The sequence below is a fragment of the Hemibagrus wyckioides genome, linkage group LG03 (assembly GCF_019097595.1).
Source record: "Hemibagrus wyckioides isolate EC202008001 linkage group LG03, SWU_Hwy_1.0, whole genome shotgun sequence".
In the NCBI taxonomy this organism is placed as follows: domain Eukaryota; kingdom Metazoa; phylum Chordata; class Actinopteri; order Siluriformes; family Bagridae; genus Hemibagrus; species Hemibagrus wyckioides.
Window position 1 is genome coordinate 12,989,390 of NC_080712.1, and position 24,076 is coordinate 13,013,465.

The window sequence follows — 24,076 nt, forward strand, 5'->3', positions numbered from 1 at the left end:
AAGGAACACCTTGCCTTTAAGGCATGCAGCCATCATCATGCCTGTGTTCTGATGTATCAGTAAAAGTTAATGTGGGGATGTTATTACTGCATCAGTTACAAGAAACACTCTCCGTTCTGATATCAGGATTATACCAAAAACCAGGAAAAAAATAAATAAACACAAAATGGTCAATCCACACAAGCATATTCTACACATACTGTGGTGATAACTACTGAACAAAAAGGAAGAACAGTCCAGGCATCAAAGAAAGCTCATTAGAATTTATTAAAATTCTACTGGCTTAATCAAAGAAGGCAAATTACAGAAGTATTTACAAGTCCTTTTTTCACTTTTCCTTTTTAAAACTATCCAACAAGGTTCCGTGAGCATCCTATATCTGCCAGGTAAACAGTACCATGGATTGGAGTCAGCACCGTGCCCTTGCACATGCCAGATATTTCACATTTTCTCTGAGTGCGAGAGTGTCATGGAAGGCTGAGGGTCATGTTCTGATCTGCGCTACAGAGGTGGATGAGGGACTGATAGGCTTCTGAGAAAGACTACCACCCTCTAGTGGAAAGGAAGATTAGCATTTTTCATTCCAGTTAAATTTTTCTTCTGTCTAAGTGTCTATAGTGTCCCCTGGTGTTCTAGATACAAGGCTCCAGAAGCCTTTTTTGGTCAAGATGGCTGTCCAGTCTACAAAAATAAACAATATATATACAAAATCCTATGTTTTGTATATTGGCTTATATGCCTATTAAGATCCAATACTGATAGGTGATTTGACTTTTGAGGTAAGCTTTAAGACTGTGTAAGTGCAGGAGGACTAGTCGACGATACTGTTTCTGATCAACAATACAAGGGAGATCCCACAGCATGTGAGAGAATAAAAAGCAGTGGACCAAGTCTGGGAGAAAGAGTTAATCCCAGTGCGTTCCTCCTCAGCTTGGCAGTGTGGGGTAGGAGAGAGTGTGCGTGTGGAGTGTGAGAGTTCTTTAACAGCAAAGTGAAATCCAGGCTGACATGATCGTACAAATATTTTCTAAGGAACCACGGCCAAATGTTTTATCCAGACGTTGTTTCACTCTTTTGGGGGGTCAGGATGACCCACATTATTGTCTGTAACAAATAAAAAGTGGTCAATGGTAAGAGAACGTTTGGTGGAGGCTGGGTGAACAGGGTGTGCCGGGTTAGTGCAGTGAGAGCATGAAGTTATCCAGGTCATACTCGGCTTCGTACTGCTGCTGGTCCCACAACTCCCCCAGGCCATCCAGTACAGACTTCATACTGGCTTTCCCTGAGGAAGAGGATGCTGCTTCGCTCTTCTCAGCTTTATCATCCTAAAAACAGAAGTTACACATTAGACAGAACACACATTTACATAAAAATGTAAAGTAAAGCTTACTGCCAACCACACTGTGACTGCATGTGCATGGGTCAGTGTTAAAGAATGCATGGCATGTGCCTGTTTCTATTAAAAGGTCTTCAAATCCATCAACTGAATTTAATCTTGTAAGAGAGTACATTTTTAGGGGATTACAGCAGTAAGCACAGAAAATTCTAGGAAGGTAAAAATTAGATTTATTGACACTCAAACAAATCAAATGTGGGTTTTTTGCACATTTTAAATTTGTATGTATGCATTACCAAAGCACTACTTGGCGCACACACACAGCCTTTGACATCGAGTCCCAAAGAATACATGCCCTGTTTGTGAAGTTATCCATTTGCATGTACATACGGGAAGGCGTATAAAACCTAACACTATTGTGTATAGACGTGAGCACCAGTGTTAAATGGTCTCTCCCTCTCCCACAGAGGCAGTGCCTCACAAAGTCCCACTGTATGAAGCATGAGAGGGCTCATTTGTGCCCACACTGACATGAGTAGAACAACTTTGAATAAAAAAAAAAAAAGTTACCCATAATAAATTAATCACATGTAGCTATGTGAAAGAATTTCCCCTAGATGTCTTCAAATGACCATCTATCATCCTGTAATACTTAAAACAAAACAAACCACTTGTCTGTGTTGTGTTCTCTTGCTATATTGCCTCCAACAGGTTTCTTAGTCTGTGCGCTAATGAACCAGAATTATGATGCATTCAGAGGCAGATACTTCTGTATGTTGTGTAAGATAAGGATGTCTGCTAAATGCAATAAATATATCATATAAAAAAAAAATATAATATTGTATATTGTACAGCTATGATGCATGGGAGTTGTTCCAACACAATGACAAGAGGCACACTTACCTTGTCCAGGGTAAAAAGGTTCAACAGCTGGTCTGTGCCCATACTTTGGAGGCTGGCGTTCTCCTGGCTGATAACAGTGTTCGCTATGCTCATCTTAAACTTTTGCAGACCCATGATCTTCTCCTCCAATGTGCCACGAGTGATCAGTCGATACACATTCACCACACGTTTCTGAAACCCAGACAAGCTCAGGCTTTATTTTTTTTCTGCCCAAAAAGCAATGCAACTTTTGTAAATAACTGTACCAGAGACAAACTTGCCTGTCCTATTCGGTGAGCACGGTCCATAGCCTGTAGGTCTCTCATTGGGTTCCAGTCGTGTTCAACGAACACCACGGTATCGGCTCCTGTGAGGTTCAAGCCGAGACCACCCACATGGGTTGTCAACAGCAGCACATCTATCGATGGATCATTGTTGAACCTGCAGGTCAAAAAGTTAAACTCAAAATGTGAGACAGATTCATAGTTTACAACAATGATATTCATGTATTAATTCAACATTTGAATCCTTTAAGAGCTCCTGGAAACATCTACTGAAAAGATGAATTACCTTTATTTACAAAACAGGGTATAAATGTAAGTGAATGCCAACCTTTTCTACCATACATTTTCTAATTACGTATGAAAAATGATTTCTTTCAACATTCATTTATAACAGGCATTTTTGAGAATCCATATTTCTGCGACTAAATCACAGATGGAATTTTATTGGGCATACAATGGACTGTGGGTTTAACAATGCTGTTAGGTTACGCCCCCTGTAGTGAGAACATATTGAATAGGAGACCATCTGGGATTCTGCCTCTGTGACGGGGTTAAATAGACCATTTCTGCATAAAGACGAGATAAACATGATCAATTTACATGGATTCTTGCTAGCCTAGGAAATGTTAAATCAAGCCAAATTCTCCTGGACTGGAAAGACCCGTACTGTGAGTGCACATGTACGAGTTTATATTCCTGTCTATTATCACCTGGAGACAATGGAATGGCGCAGGCCTGCAGGCACACTGCCGTCTAGACGCAGATAAGTAACTGTTGGCAGCTGAGGCTTCAGCAGGTCATGCTCCACCATGTCCAACATACTCTTCAGCTGGCAGAAGATTAGCACACGATGCTGAGCCACCACAGCCTCTGTACTGACGTCTGAGGAGCCGGATGAGCCCAAACCACAGTCCAACAGCAACTACGTGAAATAGCATATTAAAATTTTTTTTTTTAAAAATCATTGCAAATACTACAATTCTAAAGTTAGTGATGAGTGAAAAATTCTTTTTCAGACTATTCCACTGATTTTAGAGACCATTACATAAAATGAATCAAAAGCTTTTCTTTTTTTTTAAGATCTCCATGCATCTACCTGTTTAAGTGCAGAGAGTTTTGGCGCATGCTGGATGTCCCGAAGGCTTGAATTCTGGGAGGCGAGCTGCTCGCTAATGCGCTTGTGCTCAGGATGCTGAGGTGTCAGAACCAGCGCTGGGTGGTTACACAGTTTCCTCAGGTACTGTAGTGCCTATACAACATACACAGTGTTAATACTAAAGCAGAGACCCAGTAATGCAAATGTAATATTTACATTACAATTCAGTCAAAAGTGGTCATATCAGTAGCTATTTTGTTAGTTCTATAATATAATGTATAATATATAATATAATATAATATAATATAATGTACAGGCTAATGAAATGAATTATTGATTTCATGGATCAGTGTATTCATTAATCAGTCGCCCAAATGCTCTATACATTTAGCTGGAATGTTTTATACATTACATATAGTCTGAAAGAGCTAAACAACATTTTGTCATGAGGTGACCTTCATTGATGTCTCACCTGGAACACATGTCCAGTGGCCTTCAGCTTGGGTTTGTCCTCATCCTCTTGAGCTGCCGTGGAGAGTACATCGTCCACATTCACCTTTGCCCGAGATTTGGCAAAATCCTCATACAACTGAACCTGTTTGCACATGGACGATATTATTAATGCTTTTTTAAATCCCGGCACTTAGCAACACATGAATGAGGGAGTACATGAATATATACACTGTACATGCACATGTAAGTGACCGTACCTGCAGAGGACTCAGGTTGCAGTAGTAGTCTTGTATAATCTTCGGTGGCAAATCTTGGAGTACATCCTCCTTCATCCTCCTCAGCAGAAAAGGTAGCACCTGCCGATGCAGAGCCTCCATAGCCAAAACCCCTAAGAGACACTCTTAGTTATAATACACTACTAATCTGTAAAACACTTTCACACTCAGCTGTATTGGAACTTGGCTCAAGTTAAGCCTTTAAAATGTAATATTTATTTAATTAAAAAAATATATTGATTTATTGATAGTGTTACAACAAAATAAAAGACAAATGCATACAGATGAGAGCACAAAAAAAAAAATCAACATTTGAAATTGCTCAGTCAGTTCATTATTTGTTTGTGCGAGAAACAAATCGATCCTGTGTACTGGGGACTCGATCGTTCAAGAAAAGTGTGAAAACGTCCTAAAAGACCACCACATTACTCAGCTAAAAACCAAAGATATCAACCATCACCTGAACACAGCCCAAGTCTATAGATTAGTAATCCTATATAAAAGAAGGTGCATAACACACCATTAAAAATAAGAAAATATGTAGAGCCCTACCTGCTTCCTGTTCCCGGGAGGAGCTCTTGGCGTCTCGACTAGCAAGGATGGGCTTCCCATACCGGGCGGCAAACTGGCGCTCTGTACCCAGAAAGCCTGGCATCAGGAAGTCAAAGAGAGACCACAGCTCCAAGACATTATTCTACAAAGGAGACAGGAAGAGGGAAGCATTAAAATTATTTTCTTATATTTTCAAAACTCGTACAGGAACCCTTCTTTAGAATCCATAGAAGCAACAGAAAAACAGATCATTAATAACCCATTGTTTTCATCCTCTATAACAAAAAAAATAATTTAATTCTGGTGCCACAAATTTACAACACACTCAGAACATTAGAACACTTGGCACATAAAAATATATAATAATAATAATAATAATAATAATAATAATAATAATAATAATAATAATAAATGCATTTAGAAAACCTGAAACTGGCATATAATTACCATTACTTTCTAAGGCTAGGTTAAAAAGTAAATAAAAAAAAAATGAAATTCCATGTCCTTGGTGAAATATATTTAAAGCTTCTAAAAAACCTGAGGGAAATTCCACCTTTATTGGTGTTTGTCACTAAACAATTTTCAACATGATCATGAATAAGTATTTAAACTGCCACTGATATTACTTATACCCCACCATATAAATATATAAATATTTGAGGGTGTTCTTTAAATTAAGTTCAGGTGCTTGTTCCCATGCACACATTTATTTTCAAAATGACTCAAAAGTGATAAATATGCCCCTGGCAGCAACGATTTTGGATATGGTCAGTCTTTATATTGTCTGTATAAACTTGTATGGAAATGTAGGTAAAGCATCTCTAAATGTGAAAAGTAAAGAACCAGGGGAAACAATCATATTTCCATGTAAAGTTTTGCACAGAAAGTGGAGTTTAGGAGTTATAAACTCACCTGAATGGGAGTTCCTGAGAGGATAACTCTGTAGTTGGCAGACAGCTGCTTGATAGCTTTCGATAGTTTGGTCTTCCCATTTTTAATAACGTGACCCTCATCGAGGATACAGTAATTAAATTTGATATTCCTATTAAAAGTGAGAAAAGTCACTGGTTAAAAAGCAGGAAATTCGATTATATGAAATGCTTACAGCAAGCACAGACATTTACCTAAAAAAGTCAATGTCGTTCCTCACTACATCATATGACGCTACCACAAGGTTGTGCTTTTTCACTTGGTGCTGTAATCTGGAACAGAAACCATGAAAGAAAATGAACAATCCTCTTTTGTAAGAAAAGCTTATCAATGACCAAATCAGTCCTGTTGGAACTGCAGTGGCCGATAATGAACCATACCGTGCTCTCTCTGTAGGGGGACCTGTATAGTGCAGAGGGTTCAAGTACTCCTTACTGCAGAATTTGCCCACCTCATCCACCCAGTGTCCTGTAAGAGTAGGAGGGCATACAACTATAGAGGGCAAAGGACAACAGTCTGCAGCCTTGGTCCTGGCATACTCTTGTGCCCTGCACAAAAATGCAAACACACATTTGAGGAAAAAAATAAAATAAAAAAATAAAAAATCATGACAGCTTAAGAAGAGAGATTAAAAAAACAAAAGGAAAATAAATAAATTTATAATCAAACAATCTGAAACATTAATGTCTGGCCTTTTCTACATTTATCTGCTTAGGAACACAATTTTCCCTCTCTAATTTGTATTATATAAAAGGACATACTTAATCCATAACGGTTAATGGCTTGTACTGAATGAAAAGCAGTGATGAGTACCTGAGGTAGTGGTCTCCAGCAAGGATGCAGATGGACTGAAGGGTTTTACCCAAACCCATGTCATCACATAGGATTCCATGGAGTTTGTACTTATTCAAAAAGGACAACCAGTTCACTCCATCCTAAAACAGACAAAACAGTCATCTTTTTTTAAACAGCACAAGCAAACAAGACAACATATAACTTTATTTTACCCTACATTTTTCAGCCTCATTCAAATATAATTTCAGAATAGATTTGCTAAACTACTGACATGTAAGGAGCCTCACAGTCATCAGCAGTTTTAGCTGATAAAAGTATGTTCTATTCCTAAGCCACTTTTGGTTACATTTACTCTCTCTCTCCCCATAAGTGTGTTGCGTGTGTGTGTGTGTGTCAAGTCATTTGAGTGTTCAGAACATGTGGCTTAAAAGCAAACCTAAAAATCTAATTTCAGACAAATTTTATATATTTTTTTAAGGACCCACAGACACCTAGCAATATAATATACTGTTCATATAAAATACAATTTGCCAAGTAATTATGCATATTCCTGTTACTACTGAGAAAGCATGAACTTCAGTTACATGCCTACTAACAACCATCACAAAACTGCAAATGGGATAAAAGTTTCCCTCCTGAACCTGCTTCTCACTCAACAGCACAGAGTCAAAAGGAAAACTGAAGACATTGAGTACCCTGTTCTACAAACACTACATCTATTTTACCTTGAAAATGCATCATTACAATTTAGAAAGGAAAAGAACAAAGCCATCGAATTCCACAGGCAGATTGTTCACTCTGGATTTGGTTTCAGTCCAGTGGACAAATGAAAAAATTGAGACAGCCACTCCATTTTCCAGCTTACAATGTGTTTGGTATAAATGTAATTTGTCATCAGCACACACCCTCTGGCACGATTTAATTTAAAGGCAAAATCCATTTGTGATATTGACAGTGAGGATGGCGAGGGGATAAAGTGCTGAGTAGCCACTGGTTTAATTGAAGTGCAGAAAGAGCAGAGAGGGGCCATACTTCACCCAGCACTTAGCCAGAGTTGCATAGCAGGGGAGAGCTTTTAGTAAACTTGTTCACTATGCAAATGCATGCAGCGGAGGCAACATTATGAACCCCACACACCCCGTCTAGTCAACAAATACATGCCTAAAAAGGTCTAGTATCTGAAACATGCAGTCATGACGCATTTTATTTCAATTTCTCAGTGTTAAATATTTATGTTTAAACAAACACATATTTATCATTTAAATGGCACAACCACCTACTTGCTGATATTTCCTGAGTTCTGCCTTAATAGGGACAGGGATCTTGTAATTCTCCAGCTTCCTGCTATCTAATAGCTGTTCCAGAAAGTGACGCTCTCTGGCCTTCTGACGAATGAGATCATCGGACATGGTGGGTGGGTTGGGGATGCCAGCCTGTAAATGACAATAAGAACATATGCATACTTTTTTTGCATGGAAAGTGATCTACAATGAAAAGAATGTTTTTGCAACTACTAATAAATCTAGTCATTGCCTACATTACCCACTGGTCACTTGATCAGTGCAGCATTTTAGTACAAAATATAGACCCAGAATATTTTCCATTAGTAATATTAATTGTGTTTCTCTAGCTTGAACAGGCTTTGGGTTCTTTTGCATATACAACATTGTACTCATGTGTGTCAATTTTGTTCTGATTCAGACTTGGCAAACAGATGACTATGTATAACAGCACCATTAGACTACTAAACAGTGATGATGATGATGATGATGATGGAGTGTGCTGTGTTGCTTTACAAAACTGACATACCCTGAGATGGGTAAATGGAATAAAGAGTACAAACCTCCAAAGGCAGCAGGCGTATGAGAGTGGCGAAACACTGAGTGGCCATGAAGCGCACGCTGTCACTAGGATCACTCATGCGGCCCAGAACAGGCACCACCAGCAGCACAATGTAGGGTACAATGTCCACATCCAGCTGCTCCATCACGCCTGAGAGCTACAGTGAAGGACTAATACCACTTACATGATTTTATTAGGAAACGCGACGACTACTCGCTGCTTCCATCTTACATAGAGTGCAAAGAGTTTTGTCTGTAAATAATTTGTATAGTACTTTAAAATCATATGAAATATCCTAATTAGTATTACACATGCACAAATACATTCCAAAAGCAGTTTTGTGTGGGGGATACAGGCCATTGCCTCAATGGCTCCCTCCTGTTTGGTGCTGTCATCTATTGCCCCTAACCATGGCAGCACCTGCTCCAAGAAGCAGCTCATGGTGTCCATAGTGGCAATCTTACTGAACACTCCAACACAGCGAGCAGCCATGTGACGCACAGCTGTGTATGGGTGCTGGAGACACGCACACAGCAGGGGCAGCTGATCCAACAGCTAGGGGGGGAAGGGGAAAAAAAAAAGAGCAAGACACTAACAGTTCAACCAAGACAAATAAACCAAGAGTTAGTGTAGAGAATTGTTTTATTTAACCTTGTGTAAACAGGTTTGTGAGCATAAAAGTGCATATTTGCCTACCAGAGATATGAGCTCTTGAGCCATGGCTCCTGTAGTCACCTCCAACACCTGTAAAGAGTTGACCAGCTCCTGAGCTACCAAGTCACCTTTCTCCAAGAGCTGCCTGGAATCTACAATACAGTATATTTGAAGAATATTTAGTAAATGTTTGAGCTGGTTAGGATAGGCTACATCATAGCTACGCTATGTTAACATATACATATCACACACTATTACTTTAAAGGGTGCTTACCACAACCCAGCGTGTCTACCAGAGCTTTCAGTGGCCCAATCATAGACTCCCAAAGACAGGGCAAAGAATTGATGAGGCCAGACCCAAAGTGCCTAGCAACAGTCATCAGTGAGAACTCTGCACCTCTCCTCTGGATGAGGACCGGCTTCTTACTCTGAGACAGCAACCAAGATTCTTATTAAAACCATGTGATCTACAAATTAACAAGCATGAATTGGCAGTTTGGCATAATAATTAGAGCATAAGTGTTAAAAATCCCTGACCTCATCAGTTTCTGTGGAAATGGAGCTGCCTGGGGGAAGGTCATTGGGTGAGGTTTTTGGCAGTTTGGGGGCAGGTCCTCTCTTGCTGGTGATGGCAAAAGCTGCTCTCTGATGTCGGTAAAGGGTGATGATGCCTTTTGTTTTATTTACCATGTGGTGCATGCCGTCCTTCTCAGACACATTGGCTACAGGAGAGCACAACAAGAAATAGCATTTAAATTACCATCTTAATATATCTGGACAGATTTTGTATGCAACTCTTAAGGTCGTGTCTTTTAAAGTGGGGCCTGTAAAGCATAACCATGAAGTGAATAATTTTAAAATTGAGTTATGTTGGTAGAAATCACAATTCAATCAAATTTATTATATTTAGGGGACCAAACTCAGTGTTGGAGGTACTAAAGATACATGAAAACAGACACACACAATATTTCAGTGTTCTCACCTTTGCAGCCATCTTGTGTTGGAAGTGAGAGTGGTGGAACAGGGCACTCTGCATTGGGCGTAAGCATAGGGTCCACACACACTGAGCTGCACAAGTTTTTAATGATCTTTGAATTGGGACAGGGTGTGCGGCTTGTGCAAAGCTGGAGCAGGCGAGCTATGCTGGAGGCGGCATATCCCTGGACCAGTGTGTTCTCCTCCTTCTTAATTGCCTCCATAAGGGGGCGCACCAGTGGGTTGAGCTTCTCTGGCAGTGCTGCCAGGCCTACTACAGCACAGGCTGCAAAAGTATGTACACGCAGATGCATCTGCTGCCACTCAGCACTGGTCTCAGACACAGTAGAACATGCTTGCTGCCGCTTACTGTCCAAGGACTGCAGCTGCCGAGACTTCAGGTTCAAAGATGCTGTGGCCTCAGCAAAGATGCTGGTCACCTGATGAAAAGAAAAAGATAAAATGGGTCACAAAACAAAACAAAAAACAAAAAAAAAAAAGGGTTATATGCATGAGAATTGTTTTTAAATTCATTTCTAAATTATTTAATTAGTTAATTCCTATAATTTTTTATATTTTTAATTAATTTCTATTCCTGGATCAAAACAAACATTAATCTAAAGAGAGAAGAACCATGACAGCACAGGGTTTCCATTGCTAGGCATGCAATGATGGTTGGTAAGATTTCAGTTAAATGAACTAAAGGCCCCAGCACTTCAGTCTGTAACTAAGGCACATTAACAATGCAGCAGTAATGAGAATTTATATATTTACAAAGTATAAACTGCCTGTTATTTCATACCCACATTCAATTGATACAAGATATTGGTAGCAGTACACCCAAGACAGTATTGGTTTTAGCGACAGTTATGACACTGGCAAGTATTCAGCAAACACTGATGAATTAAAATATACCTGCTCCAATTAAACTTGAATCTTGACAGCAATTAAAGTTTTGCTGAGCTCATGAAGAGCTACATGAGATTGGCATGAATGATAAAGCATGGCACATGGGCAGTAAGTAAAATTATATCAAGTTGGAACATTACCATAAGCAATAAACTATACTATATCAATACAACTCCTATTCCCTGCTGCATGCAATTCAAATATTCATTTTTTTTTTTTACTACCAAAGCCCATCATGTAGGCATCATCATAAGATCAATCAACTTTAGTTAATTGCAAAAGGGACTGACAGTACTCTGCACTAACCAGCTCATTGGCCTGATCAATTGTGAAGACACTGCAGTTGATTTTCTCCCTCACGTCGATATGAGCATCAGCAAGGAGAGCTATGAGCTGCTTGCATTCATTCTGCATGCGTGTAAAGGGGATGGCAATTTCGTCATAATACAAATGTTCAGACAGGATGGCCAACAGACGAGGCTGGACTACACTGCTCACCACCTCGCACTCCTACAGAGAAATGGAAAAAGGGTTCAAACAAAAATAACACCCAAGGCAATCTTGTCACTTCTGCATACTCTTTATATGCTTAAAAGATGAGTGAATTGTGATGGAAGCTAAATACTAGTTTTCATTTGACAACCTTCAAATGAAAACAGCTAATAATTCTTCATATCTTTTGCAAGCATTTTCAAAATCAACCACTGTTGCCTGGAAACTGTAAATAACACTTATAAAACATGTGGTCTTGGCAGTTTTTTAATTTCATTTACGCAAATTAAATTTTGGCAATAAAACTGAAAGCTTTAAGACTTTAAAATATTGAAGACAAGCATCTCTACAATAAAATTACATCTTACCCAGTCAGTTTTTTTGAATGTCCAAAATTGTAGACAAAGCAATACATTAAAATCATTACCAGTCAAGGAGAGATGAGGTCACATGCTCCTGCTTACCTTCTGCAAGTTTGCCCACTCACACAGCACCATGGATACAGCAATGCGCTGCAGAGCTGACTTAGAGTTGAGGTGGAAGAGAAGAAGCTGGGCCAATGACTCTGCTGGCCGAATCTCTTGAGTTGAGCTGTTTAATCGTGGGTCACAGATACAGCTGCACAGTGCCCCCAGCAATCTGAAACAACAGATCACTGCTACTAGGAAGCAAAATCTGCCATTTCTTAAATCCATTCAGAACCACGGACCGCAAAAATCATAAAATGGGGAAAAAAAGGAAAGTTAAAGCACACACTTGGCAGCCATGAGCCGGGCGCGAGTCACTACATAGTCTCTTGAGGCTGGGTCCTCAGTGATGGTGTCTGCTCCCCCAATGTACTCTTGAACGGTTTCCTTCGTCTGCTGTCCACCCTGTCGAGACTTCCCACTCGCCTTCTCCTTAAGCCACATATTAATAAACACAATCAGCTCCACTCACAGACTAGTCAACCTTTTGTCAAGCATGGCCTTAAAAGCTCACACTGATAAATACTACTAATAATGGATGATTGTATGAAAAGTATAGCTATCGATTAAAGCAGTGGTGACCAATGGACAGTTTATCATACATTTAACATGAAAAATTCTATACAAAAATCCATTAACAATGCTCTGTATGCAGGTCCTGTACAATGTCCTATTAAAAGAAACCAGGCATGTACTTTTCTACACAAATTCAATTCGAAATAATCTTACAGCACAATCCTCTCTTCCCCATCAGTCAGCATTTCCCCCACTCTTTAATACACTCAATCATCTGGCAGCAGCACAATGCAAAAAAAAAAAAAAAAAAAAAGTAAAATATGCAAATGCACGTCACATCAAACAACAGAAAGAAGGAAAAAGTGTGATTTGTGACTTTGAACATGGCATGGTTGTTGGTACCAGATGGGCTGGTATTTCAGAAACGATTCGGATCTGGGAATTTCACACAGGCACAAAAGTCTCTGGAGTTTACTCTGAGTGTGTGACGGTTCTGTGTGTCTAAACACCTTGGTTTGAGGAGCTCTGCTTACTATGGTTGTAAAGAGAGATCATCCGAATTACTATATCCTTTCTGAAAGCTCAATACAATCTAGTCATTTTCCTCTGACTAAAGCTCTTTACCAGTATCTGCATGATTTTTGCATTGTGCCGCTGCCACACGACTGGCTGATTAGATAAGGGCATGAATGCACAGGTGTTCCAACAAAAAGTTACTGTAGTTCATTTAGTTTTAAAGCTATTATACTAACTTGTTTTAGTCTTAACATTACTTTTCCATTACATATAATATCCCTAATGTTGGCAGATGCCATATGAGTTTATGGCCCCATGATAACATGTGATGCTGGTTAGGAGTTACCAAGATACAATTAGGTCAGATGAGCCTTGAACTCACCTTGGAACGAGCCTTGACCTCCAATAGCATGTTGAGGTCAATTGGAATGTGAGGTGCTTGCATCATCAAACAGAGCCAGGCACCCATCCATGGACAGCTTGCTGCTACCACATACTGCTGAGGAGCCTGCCGTAACAGCTCAGCCCACACCTTGACATGTGATTCATTAATTTAGCATATATTCAATTTTAAAAACCAATTAACAAAAACAAGTGTGGGTGCGTTTTACACACCTTCTGGATGAGATCGAGTATCTCCTGGTTACTCTCGAGAATGCATGACTGAAATATGTGCCTCAGCATGTCTTGCAGAATGGGGTTCAGCCACATGGCACAGCTCTGGAGGATGTAACCGAACTACAAATTAGTACTACAAATACCTTCACTTACATAACAGAACTGGTAAAACAAGTCAACTGTAAGAGAAAATCTGCCAGATTTTATTGTGAATTTGCTGAGATGTGAGAAACATGGTGGGTAAGTGCAGACTGCTACTACAGTAAACTTCTAAAATCTTAACACCATGTCCAAACTGCAAACTTGAATAATCTCTTAAACCAGTTCAGTCTCTTTGAAGCTATATTACACGTTCCACCGAATATCATACCTGATCAGCCTTGGATAGCAGTGTGAAAAGGGTCTCTAAAGCAGCACGACGAACAGAAGCAATGGTGTGTCTAAGAAATGGCCACACCCGAGGAACCAAAATGGTCAGTGACTGCTGCATGCTGCAGATGGTGATAAGAATTTGTTAGGTGGAACAGGGCTGGACAATTTTGAGCTCGTACCTGCTTTAACTGTTTGAGCACAATTACAAACAGAAGGACAGCAAGTCCAAACCAAGATTATATTTCTTTCAGAGTGACTAATACCTTTAATACAAGCAAATGTTACACAGATCAGTATTGCTAGGACAATGTGTCAAGGTGATGATCAGTTACATTTGCATTATAATTCCAAAAACAAGATTTGTAGGTATACCTGCACTGAAGGACCTGAGGGTATGTGAGCAGGGATGATAGTAAAGTCATGATGCTGTTTGTAGATGCCGTGAGGTCATCAAGCTCCAGCAGAGCATCCCACAGCGTGTTCACTATGAAAGGAACCTACAACATTCAAACAAAAAATGAATAACCATCTAAAATACTTTTAAAAGCATGAGAATATATTGGAGTATTATTTTTGGGTGAAGGCATTTATTCTCTGACCTTAGCAGGCTGTAGCTGCACCAGTCCATCCACCACAGGGATAAGAGCAGCAGCTGCCACTGCACGCACGTCATCATCCAGATCCTGGAGCCCTTCAGTGATGGCAGGAAGTACTCGAGGAAGCAGTTGTGAAATAAGATCCTATGGGTTCAAGGAGGACATCTTTATATTAAGTATCATTTTCATGAAAAATGTTCAAAATAACTTTTAATGACTCTCACAAAGCCACACCTTCTTACCTGTCTAACAGCAAGGGCATATTTGATGCCCAATAGTCCTCCATGCCGAACTTCCCACTGATCCTCTGTAAGCAGCTTCAATAAAACGTCCACTGTCATGGTAACACCACATTCAGTCATGTGTCTCAAGGCCACACCTAGCGTTTGTGCACAAGTCTCTCTGACTGGTGCAACAACCTAATAGAGCAGTAAAATAGACAATCAGAATCTGCAACAAAAAAAAAAAACAGGAAGGCAGAAACTCTAATAACTGTAGTGGGGAAACACTGGCACAAAACAACATAAAAATGGTGCCTTACCTCATCAGACACAAAGTCTCCGAAGCGGTCCAGAGCAAAAACACAGAGAAGCCTGATGACCAAGTCCTCCAACCAGTCTTGATGCTGCTGGGCTAACTGATGGGAAAAAAACACACCAGTTTAAAATGCAGGTACAATTCATAACAAAGACGTACTATTAATTTTTCAGATGAAGAAATACAGTAATACCCCACACATCCGCGAGGTTACGTTCCAGGACCCATCGCGAATGACTAGGTTTCACGGATGTGCGGTGGAGTCATTAAAAATGCTAATACTGTACTTTTTTAGAGTTTAAACCCTAAATATGACCTCAATCAAACTCCCAAAAGTTAGCTTAATACATTACCCTTAAAAAAGAAATAAGTGTAAAAAGAGAATACAGCATCACCTCTATAAAAACCAAGGAAAAAAATCACAGAGATCACTTGTTCACGCTTACGGAATATACGCACGTGTTGAACCGAGTACAAGGGGCGGGGAGATGAACCGCGACATCACGCATACAAAGCATCGTAGCTACCAGCCAATCAGCTAGGTAAAACTGTTAATGCTCTGTGATTGGCTACTTCCAACCCTTTCAGACAATAGCGTGTCGTAATGGCTGAACTGTACGTACGTGATATCGGCGACATTCGATATCATTAAAATAACATTTTGTAGAATTTACTTTTATATTACTAAAATACACTTCATTTTTGCATTAAAAAGCATGAAAATGTATAAATGCCCGCAAAATTGGCCGTAAAAACTTTTGCAGGATTTCGCAAGGATTTTGCAGGTCTGCGAAAAATTGGCAGAAGCAAATTAATTAGGTTCCAATGAAAACTCACGAATCGTGAGACGCGGATCTGCAAGGTATTACTGTAAAACAAACCGTGCTATTATTCTGACAATCAAAGGGTTTTTTTCCAATATAATCAGACATATGGTTGTGGAATTAGGTGTTTATCAGACACCTTTGTGCTTTCAATATCACAAGTCACATGAAGGTATTTATAAAAACCTTCATGCACTAGACATGTCACTACTATACCTGGCAACAACTCGAACCAATTTGCAACAATACAGACCTCTCAATGCTAGAGCACCATGCATGTATCTCTCTTCTGCAACACACCCAAACAAAGGAAAAAATAGGAAGAAAAGAACAAAAACAACAAAAAAAAAAAAAAAACACAGAACTGAAAGTTCTTCATCTTTACTTGTTCTGAAGTGCTGCCCACCATCTTCCCTCCTCCGGCACCATGACACTTCAACACCTCTCTCAGGCCGGTTCCTGCACCGTGCCTCACCTGTAGTTTAAAAGAGCATTTTAATAGTGTAGTTTATAATCTGCCTGTTAATTAATTACTATACTGACAAACTAGGACATAAATAATATGACCTAAAACATACATGCCATCTAACATATTAGTAATATGCAGTTAAGCAATATAGTATAAAAAAGCGTGTTAGGGATTAAGACCAAGTGTTTACAGTACCTCCCAGGATGGATTAAAAAGGTCATTACAAAGTTCTTCACAGAAACTCTCCAGGGGCCACTCCTGAGTCTTTTGAACAGAAACAAAAATAAAATAACAAATCTTTCATGATGCAAATTTTCCCTTCTGTCAACACCCCGATCCAACTAATCAGTACTTTATCTTGATCTAGATCAGATGTGCTGTGAGAAGGGAAAGCCCAAAACAAGGACATTTAACAGGCACCTTAACCATAATATTTTGGCATTGTCTACACTGCGTGTTATTACAAGTGGAATCCCAGCATGTATGCATTAATTGAATAACACTTGCACACATCTGTATGTATGTGTGTTGAGTGCAACTGTGTGCGACATGCATGTGCATCAAGTGTCTTTCTGAACTGAGTATTTTCGTTTACATACCTCCTCAAACAAACTTGAGTTGTCAGGAATGTTATCAATTAAGACTTTGTTCTCGGCAGCTGGCTGCTCGATGACTACGTTTGTGGTTTTCCGCCGTTTCTCTTCAGGTTCTCCTTCGAAGCTGTCATTGCTGACAATCAAAACACAGAGCATGGCTGCTTGATCTAATTCTTCTAAATGTAAACTGAAATCCAAAAGTAGGAGGAATGCATCAGTGTATCGAAGATGGTAGTACCTTTTTTCGTTGGGGTCTAAATCTCTAGATCTCTGCTTTGCCACCAACTTGGCCATCCTCTTAGCCTTGTTTCTCTGACGATTGCTCATGCCAGGCCGGAATTCTGAGTCTATAAACTCTGCTGCCTGCATGGGCTGTGGAGGAGACACATCCGTTTAATTACCCACCACTGAAAGCCAACAAAGCAATCTTTTTTTTTTTTTTTATAGTATAGAAAAGAGTACTGGATGGTATGATGGCTAACCTGCTATAACAATAGCAATTCTTAAAGTATTGTTTGGTATGAAATACTTAGGCAAAATAAAAAAAAATAAAAAAATAAACAGCTATGCAAATAGTAATTCAACAGAACACCATCAAAGAGCATGAAGAAAGAATTTTTTTTTAAATTGTGGTATTCATACAGGTACTTATTAATAACTTATTACGTTAAAATCACTTATTACATTTCATTAAATGTTTGGGAGAGAACGCTTAAAGATTGTCCCACACACACCAGATTGGATTGCTTGATGAACTACCAACATGCACATTTCACCATGGAGTAGGCCTTAACGTTCTGAATGTATTCAGACAAAAACTAAAATGTTTGACAATGCCAGGTTTATTGCTACTGTTAACAGGTTAGTTCCCAGTTAATGTAGCTGAGGGCAGCTGGGTAAAATGAGTCATACGTCAATGAAAAATCTGATTCTAAACCATGTACAAAAGGTGTCTGCATTAGGCATGTAAAGTGACTAGAAGTTGGTTGTGACTAAAAATTGTTTTTAAAATTAATTAATTAATTAAAAACTAGAAACTGTTTGCGCAAAATATTAGAGACAGAACTGCAATGGAGGCTAGATGGCAGGACTCAAGGCTGAGACTCAGGGGTTTATCTGGATCAGGCGATGAACAGGCGTTGTAATGTAGCCAATGATGACATTTTCCTTTCCTTAATATGGTTGTGTTTTAAACCCAATTATAAATATTCGATGTAACAAATAATCGAGGCCCTTCCTTTTTCATTTTGGGTGGAGAGCGTTGGGTCCTGTTCCCTGTTCCTCAAGTAAACTATAAGCTTTTTTTTACTCTTGCTCTTGGCTACCAGTGTGCTATTTTCTTAAAACTTCCACTACAAGCATGATCAAATAAATAGTTGATATATGTCTGTTTCTTAATGTACATAAATATTTAGAATTCCATTTTCTTGAATGTATTTCACCATTATTGATTTATTTAAATGTAGATTTGATCCACAAATGGGGAAAAAAACGGCAGTAGCGCAGCGACTCTGAAACCCACCATTCAGTCAAATTTTAGTTGAATGCCCCTGAAATACACTACAGTGCAAAATCCAAAGTCTAACCTTTGAATTTTTGCCTTATAACTTCAATGATAGTTAAGGTATTAATACAAGTGGTATTAATAAAGGAAAGGAAAGACGTTCAAACAATTGAAGAGCACAAATTGTGCATTTAATTCATATATGAGGAGAAGTATTACTGTCTTACTGCATGGCTGCGAAAATTCTGGAACACAGGCCCCTTGGCTGTCTGTGATCTATTTACATTGGAGGTACAGGTGTAATCCAAGTCTTCATCATTAAACAGCTCCTCTGTATCCATTCCTATAGCAGCACCCATATCCAGACCAAGCTTCTTCTGCAAAAGCTTCCTCTGTCGGGCCAAACGTTCCTTGGGATCCACCTCAGCTGTTTAACAGACAAAAACAGGATAAATCAAAACATTCTACAAATTGCTATGGGTAACATTTCTGTGCATGTTCAGTACTTGCAATAGAAGAAATAACAGAAATGAACATGAGCTTTTTAAAACAAGGACCAGATGAATAAAAACGACTAAGGCAAAAGTCCAAGACATATTCAAGGTAGAAAAAATAAAAACAAAAAGAAAACTGTTAATATTTTGGCAATGCAAATTTATTACATCACAGACACTGAGCAGAAGGCAGTCAAATGGTAAACAAATAGTCTGCACTGGTGACGTCAGGTAATAGACAAACATTTGTTTATTTTATGCTCCAGTAAAATGCAAAAGAACCCAAAGAAAGCCATCTGGTTTGTAAAGCTTTACTAAAACACATTAGTACTCACACAGGAGGGGGAAAGAAGGAACACACTAACAGGAATCGTTTCACATTGCGTCATGAGTGAAATGCACAAGTAAACCTTATAAATAAAAGGCCAAACAATTTCAGAATGAGGTTCACCATCATGATGTGCACCAAAACAAAAACTGTCAGCTGTGTTCAAATGTTTATCCTGTTTATGCATATCCTACCTGACTTGTCATCCTGTACTTCAAACTCTGCACCAGCAGACCCAAGCAGTGACGCTCCATGTCTGAGCAAACGGGAAATGTCAAACCTGTAGAAACTGAGTCTATCTGAAGCACTGTCCTCAGGAGACATGTCTTCTGCATTGGACTCTAAGCAGAACAGAATAAACTTGTCAAAATGTCAGTACACGTCTTTACTTACTCTTAAGAAAATGTAGTTTGAACCTTTCCTAAATGTGATCCATGACACGTACATGGTCACTTCTGTTTTAAGACTCTGACAAATATTGCTGACAAACACCTGTACGTGGGGTTCAGGTTGAGTAATCTCACTTCGCTTTCACCGTTTCAAACTAGAGTTTCACTCTCGGAGAGAAACTTTCTCCCAAAAAAAAAAACAAAAAAAAACTTTCAGCTGATTTTGTGCATATACTTAACACATCTAATTTTAGCCCAAATGTATTCCTTTTTAATTACAGATGTGTTTAAAAACTCCCAACAGAGTTTTAGGCTGATGGTATCCTAAGTCTGTGACCTAGTGAACCAGTGTTAATGTATTTCAATGATAGAGACTTCAAAGCCCTTTTTTCTGCCAGAAATGTAAATGTAAAGCTGTGATATGCTTTCCATATAGTGCCATATATTAAATAGAGGACCCTGTATTTCTGTTATTCATTTCACAGGTCTCTATAATGTTTCTTAAAATGTGGACATGTAAGCCTCTTCAAATTGTCAGTAGCTAGTTTAACATCTATTTTGTACTTGGCTTTATATACTTTTGCCAAGAGAATTCCACTAAGCAAATCTCTCTGGCATATTAACTAGTTATGACTATTGACTGTAGTGCTATCGGAGTTACACGGTACAGTGAATTTGGTCACTCTTTGAAGTGGCTAGCACACAGAAATACAGGATCTTGTGTTTACCTTCCTTTGGCTTGGGAGCTGGGTTCCATTCTGGAATATTTTTCACTATGGCCTCCACAGCCTGACCAGCTGCAATTCGCGTGTCCCAATTGGGACTCCGCAAATATATTAAAACCTTATAAAGAAAAGAAAGATCATACAATTCAGGTCATGTTTAATTGTTCCCTAATGCACAAAATATCTAGTTTACTTTTGTGCATGTTATCTACACACACAAACCACTCTCCATCACAATAGCTTATTCAAACGTTCCTATAACCTTCAAGTTAGCTGTAAGACCTATGTTTCTGTACTTTTCCACATTTCTTAAAGGCAATTCATGAATCACATGGCTGTAAAACTGAAACTAACTGAGTTTGCAAGTAAAACAAGGGTGTTTTTTTAAACCTCCCACAAGAACTGCATTAGAGGATACACAGGAGGCTACAAGGGAAGTGAAAGATCACCTTTGACAATAGATTATTTAGCTCATGTGGATGGAGCTTGACCACGTCTCCTAGCTGCTGAGCGGCGGCTTTCCTCGTCACAGGAGTTGTGCCAGTGTCCAACAAGATGAAAAGACGCTCAAGCCTAAGATGCAAAAACAAAGTTACACACAGCACAGACCACCAAGAGACAGCTCATTAAATGCTTAGAGTTAAAACGGGAAACATAATGTAGTATTTAGGCATTTAATGTGGAGCAGACACCACTCCTATTTCGCTGTTAAGCGAACAAACCAGCTTAGAGGTTAAAAAGTTACCTCATTGTCAGTTACTAATTGGTTTACCTATCAGTAGGAACACAAACACCTGTCAAACTAGCTAGCTTCAGTGACCTTTCAAAAAAAAAAAAAAAAAATTCAGTCAAAGTGCTTATACACAAACAGCTGATGTATGTGTGAAAAACTGGGCTGCCATAACCACATCACTTTTCCTGCTTCAGTGCACCTGCATTCAAAAGAATGTTTCCAATAAAGCACTGCGTCTTAAGAAAAGCTACTGCAATAATGGACCACATTTTATACATTTGTTATGCACACCATGTCAAAAGTGGAGCATGTTACAGTCGTTACAACACTGTCAACATCATGCACTGGACATCCTATCAGGTCCAAGCATAACTCAAAGGAAAAAAAAAAAAAAAAAGAGCTTGGGTGGGCATAAGCACGTTTCAAAATGATGCTTATTTATACAGAAGGAGTAAACAAAACCACCTAGAAGTGGCACAGATGTGAAGGTTGTAGATGTCTGAAAGAGGAAAATATTTTGACTTTGGCATTCAAAATCTAAACTTGTTATTACTGGCACAGAGAACGTTACTGGAATAAAAAGCATGAAGAAAAAAAAAAAAAAAAAAAGATTTACAGGGTTACTGCCCTTTTCAGATTTCTTCATGACTTTTTCCCCAGTCTTGTTCTCTATGCTCAGCGATTTTGCTGACGCGTAAAGGTCATGTATATGAATATGCATTAGGGTGACTGTTTGTGCACAAAATAAAGGATCACCTAAAGACAACAGACTTGGATTCTTGGGACTTTGACAAACAGAAGATCTAAATCTATAATATTTATACATTTTCAATTACTACATTTTCCAGACATTCAAGCAAACAGTGCTTTAGATCTTAAAAAAAAAAACAAAAAAAAAAAAACAGTTATATACATCCATGCAGCAAATCTGCAATTTGGTATCTATGAAAGTGCAAGAAATCGGGCCACTTTGGGATGAGAAACACAAACCTGGGGGGGGGGTTAACCTGTGGAATACGTCAAAAACGTTGTATGATTTCGTGAAAATCCTTATCTTGGAGAAGGGGAGGGGAAAAAAAACGCCTTCCTCCTGAGAGACACAGTCATTCATAGCACATTGGTATTTCCACCCTGCCACACGTGTTCCTCAGCATCTCTCACTGACTCAGTGAACACTTTCCAGACACTTAAGGACCATTTGTGTCACCTTAAATGTTGAGATCCATTGGAAAGTGGCTGGTTTGAGGTACACTGTGCTCTCATTGTGTATAAAAATAGACGAGATGATGCAGCTTCCCTGCCTACACTTACCAAGATCTGGCCAAATAACTGGACTCGCAGCGAGAGATGCAGGCATAATTACTCACATCCGGAACAAACGTTTAAGTGAAATAATGGTACACAGATTTCCGCTACAATAAACCAGCTATTCCCGATCACACTTTAATGAAGTTGCCATGAGGTTTAGTCGAATAATCACTTTCGGTAAGGTGGTCGCTAATCTTACCTTCAAAACAACCGAGGGCACGACTAACACCCTAAACAGTCACAAATACAAGATTGCAACTTTCTACTGCATCATTAAGAGTATGATCTAACTTATTCACGCCAACATTAAACACCGCTGAGATGATCACTAGCATCATACTCCCAGCATAACGAGGCCTCCATAAACTTTAACAGCACAACAATAAACAAGACGGGAGGCATGGGTTTATAAAAAAAAAAAAACTTTAGAAGTTTTAACACACCGTCCTCGCTTTCTTTAGCCACGTCTCATAATTGAATCTCCACTCGAGAAAACAAAATAAAACAAAACAAAAAAGCATGAAAATGTGGCCTTGTGTCAGAGTCCCAGCTAAGAGGCTAATCTCTAGCCTGCCTGCTGTAGGGACTCATCGTGGCTAGCAGTGAAACCAGAGCTAGGTTGCTAGTTAGCTAGCAAAGCGGTTAGCTTGGCTGCTGCTCGCTCAAACTATTTTCCCCAAACAATAAATAAATCCAAACATTAAATGGAGAAGGAAAAGAACTCACCTCGAGACAGCCATAGTGATCAGTTAAAACGTATCTTCCCCTAATGTCAGTATGGTCCGTCGGCGGTGTGTTGAAATAGCGGTCAGCCACCATTAAATTGCTCAGGGGCGGATTAGCTAATCAACTGGCCGGGTGTAGCGCTAGCTAAATGTTTAGCCTGCGCGTGCTCTATGGAGAAAGGCCCGATATCGCCGCACACCATACGAAAAGCAGAGGGTCGATGGAGGAGCCGCTTCACACTAGCCTAAAAACAGACGCCCTGGCTTTTCTCAAATATCTCCTCACACACACAAAAACAGCGAGTCACACTTTAACACCACAGTCATCGATTTAACCCTCGGCACTTCTCCCGAAAAGGTATTTGACGCGAATAAGTAAAGAAAAGTAATTTTGTTGGTCACAAAAGAGAAGCCGGGAGGCTGATTTTATATGAGGAGCCATCTTGTATTTATTCCTTCCTCCGCGGTAGCTGCAACCTGATTGGTTACATGGCTTTTGGCTGACCAATCAGAGCGCAGATGTCAAGAGGAAGCACGCGTCTCAGCGTAAAAAGAGAAAGAAGAAAAAACACCTTGACAGGATATGGGATTCCTTTCCACAGTCGTCTAATGCAATTATCACAGTCTCTGTGATGTGTACTTCACATTTCTGTTAAAATTTCTGTTTGCCAAATGGATGCAAATACTCAGACACCTGGAGAATTCAGTATAGAGTTTACAAACACCTTGCTGAAAAAGCCAGCTTAGCCTGAACAGCTTACCAGTTGACAAAATAGGCCAAGCTGGTCAAAATGTGAGAGCAGAAAGGGAAACATTTCTGAACCACTGATGCATCATAATTATAGATGAGGGGTTTTTTTTGTTTGTTTGTTTGTTTGTTTGTT

The 24,076-nt window shown here is 39.3% G+C and overlaps 1 protein-coding gene across 1 annotated transcript; it reads right to left on the reverse strand.

Annotated features, from left to right (window-relative positions):
• Window positions 1-249: 249 nt before the first annotated feature.
• On the reverse strand, window positions 250-23,656 carry btaf1 (BTAF1 RNA polymerase II, B-TFIID transcription factor-associated). The gene is made up of 38 exons (XM_058380200.1): window positions 23,194-23,656; window positions 20,876-20,999; window positions 20,430-20,544; window positions 19,507-19,653; window positions 18,718-18,917; window positions 17,225-17,358; window positions 16,990-17,119; window positions 16,586-16,654; window positions 16,307-16,396; window positions 15,102-15,197; window positions 14,803-14,979; window positions 14,564-14,704; window positions 14,337-14,461; window positions 13,963-14,083; window positions 13,590-13,694; window positions 13,357-13,506; window positions 12,232-12,374; window positions 11,940-12,114; window positions 11,290-11,493; window positions 10,082-10,514; window positions 9,637-9,821; window positions 9,374-9,527; window positions 9,142-9,251; window positions 8,799-9,000; window positions 8,447-8,595; window positions 7,884-8,036; window positions 6,622-6,743; window positions 6,189-6,356; window positions 6,003-6,080; window positions 5,791-5,920; window positions 4,879-5,020; window positions 4,309-4,439; window positions 4,071-4,193; window positions 3,599-3,751; window positions 3,213-3,424; window positions 2,500-2,659; window positions 2,240-2,410; window positions 250-1,325 (listed from the first exon to the last, which is right to left on the reverse strand). Exons 1-38 carry the CDS (start codon window positions 23,205-23,207, stop codon window positions 1,176-1,178), a joined length of 5,586 nt encoding a protein of 1,861 aa, XP_058236183.1. The 5' UTR covers window positions 23,208-23,656; the 3' UTR covers window positions 250-1,175.
• Between the last annotated feature and the right edge of the window lie 420 nt (window positions 23,657-24,076).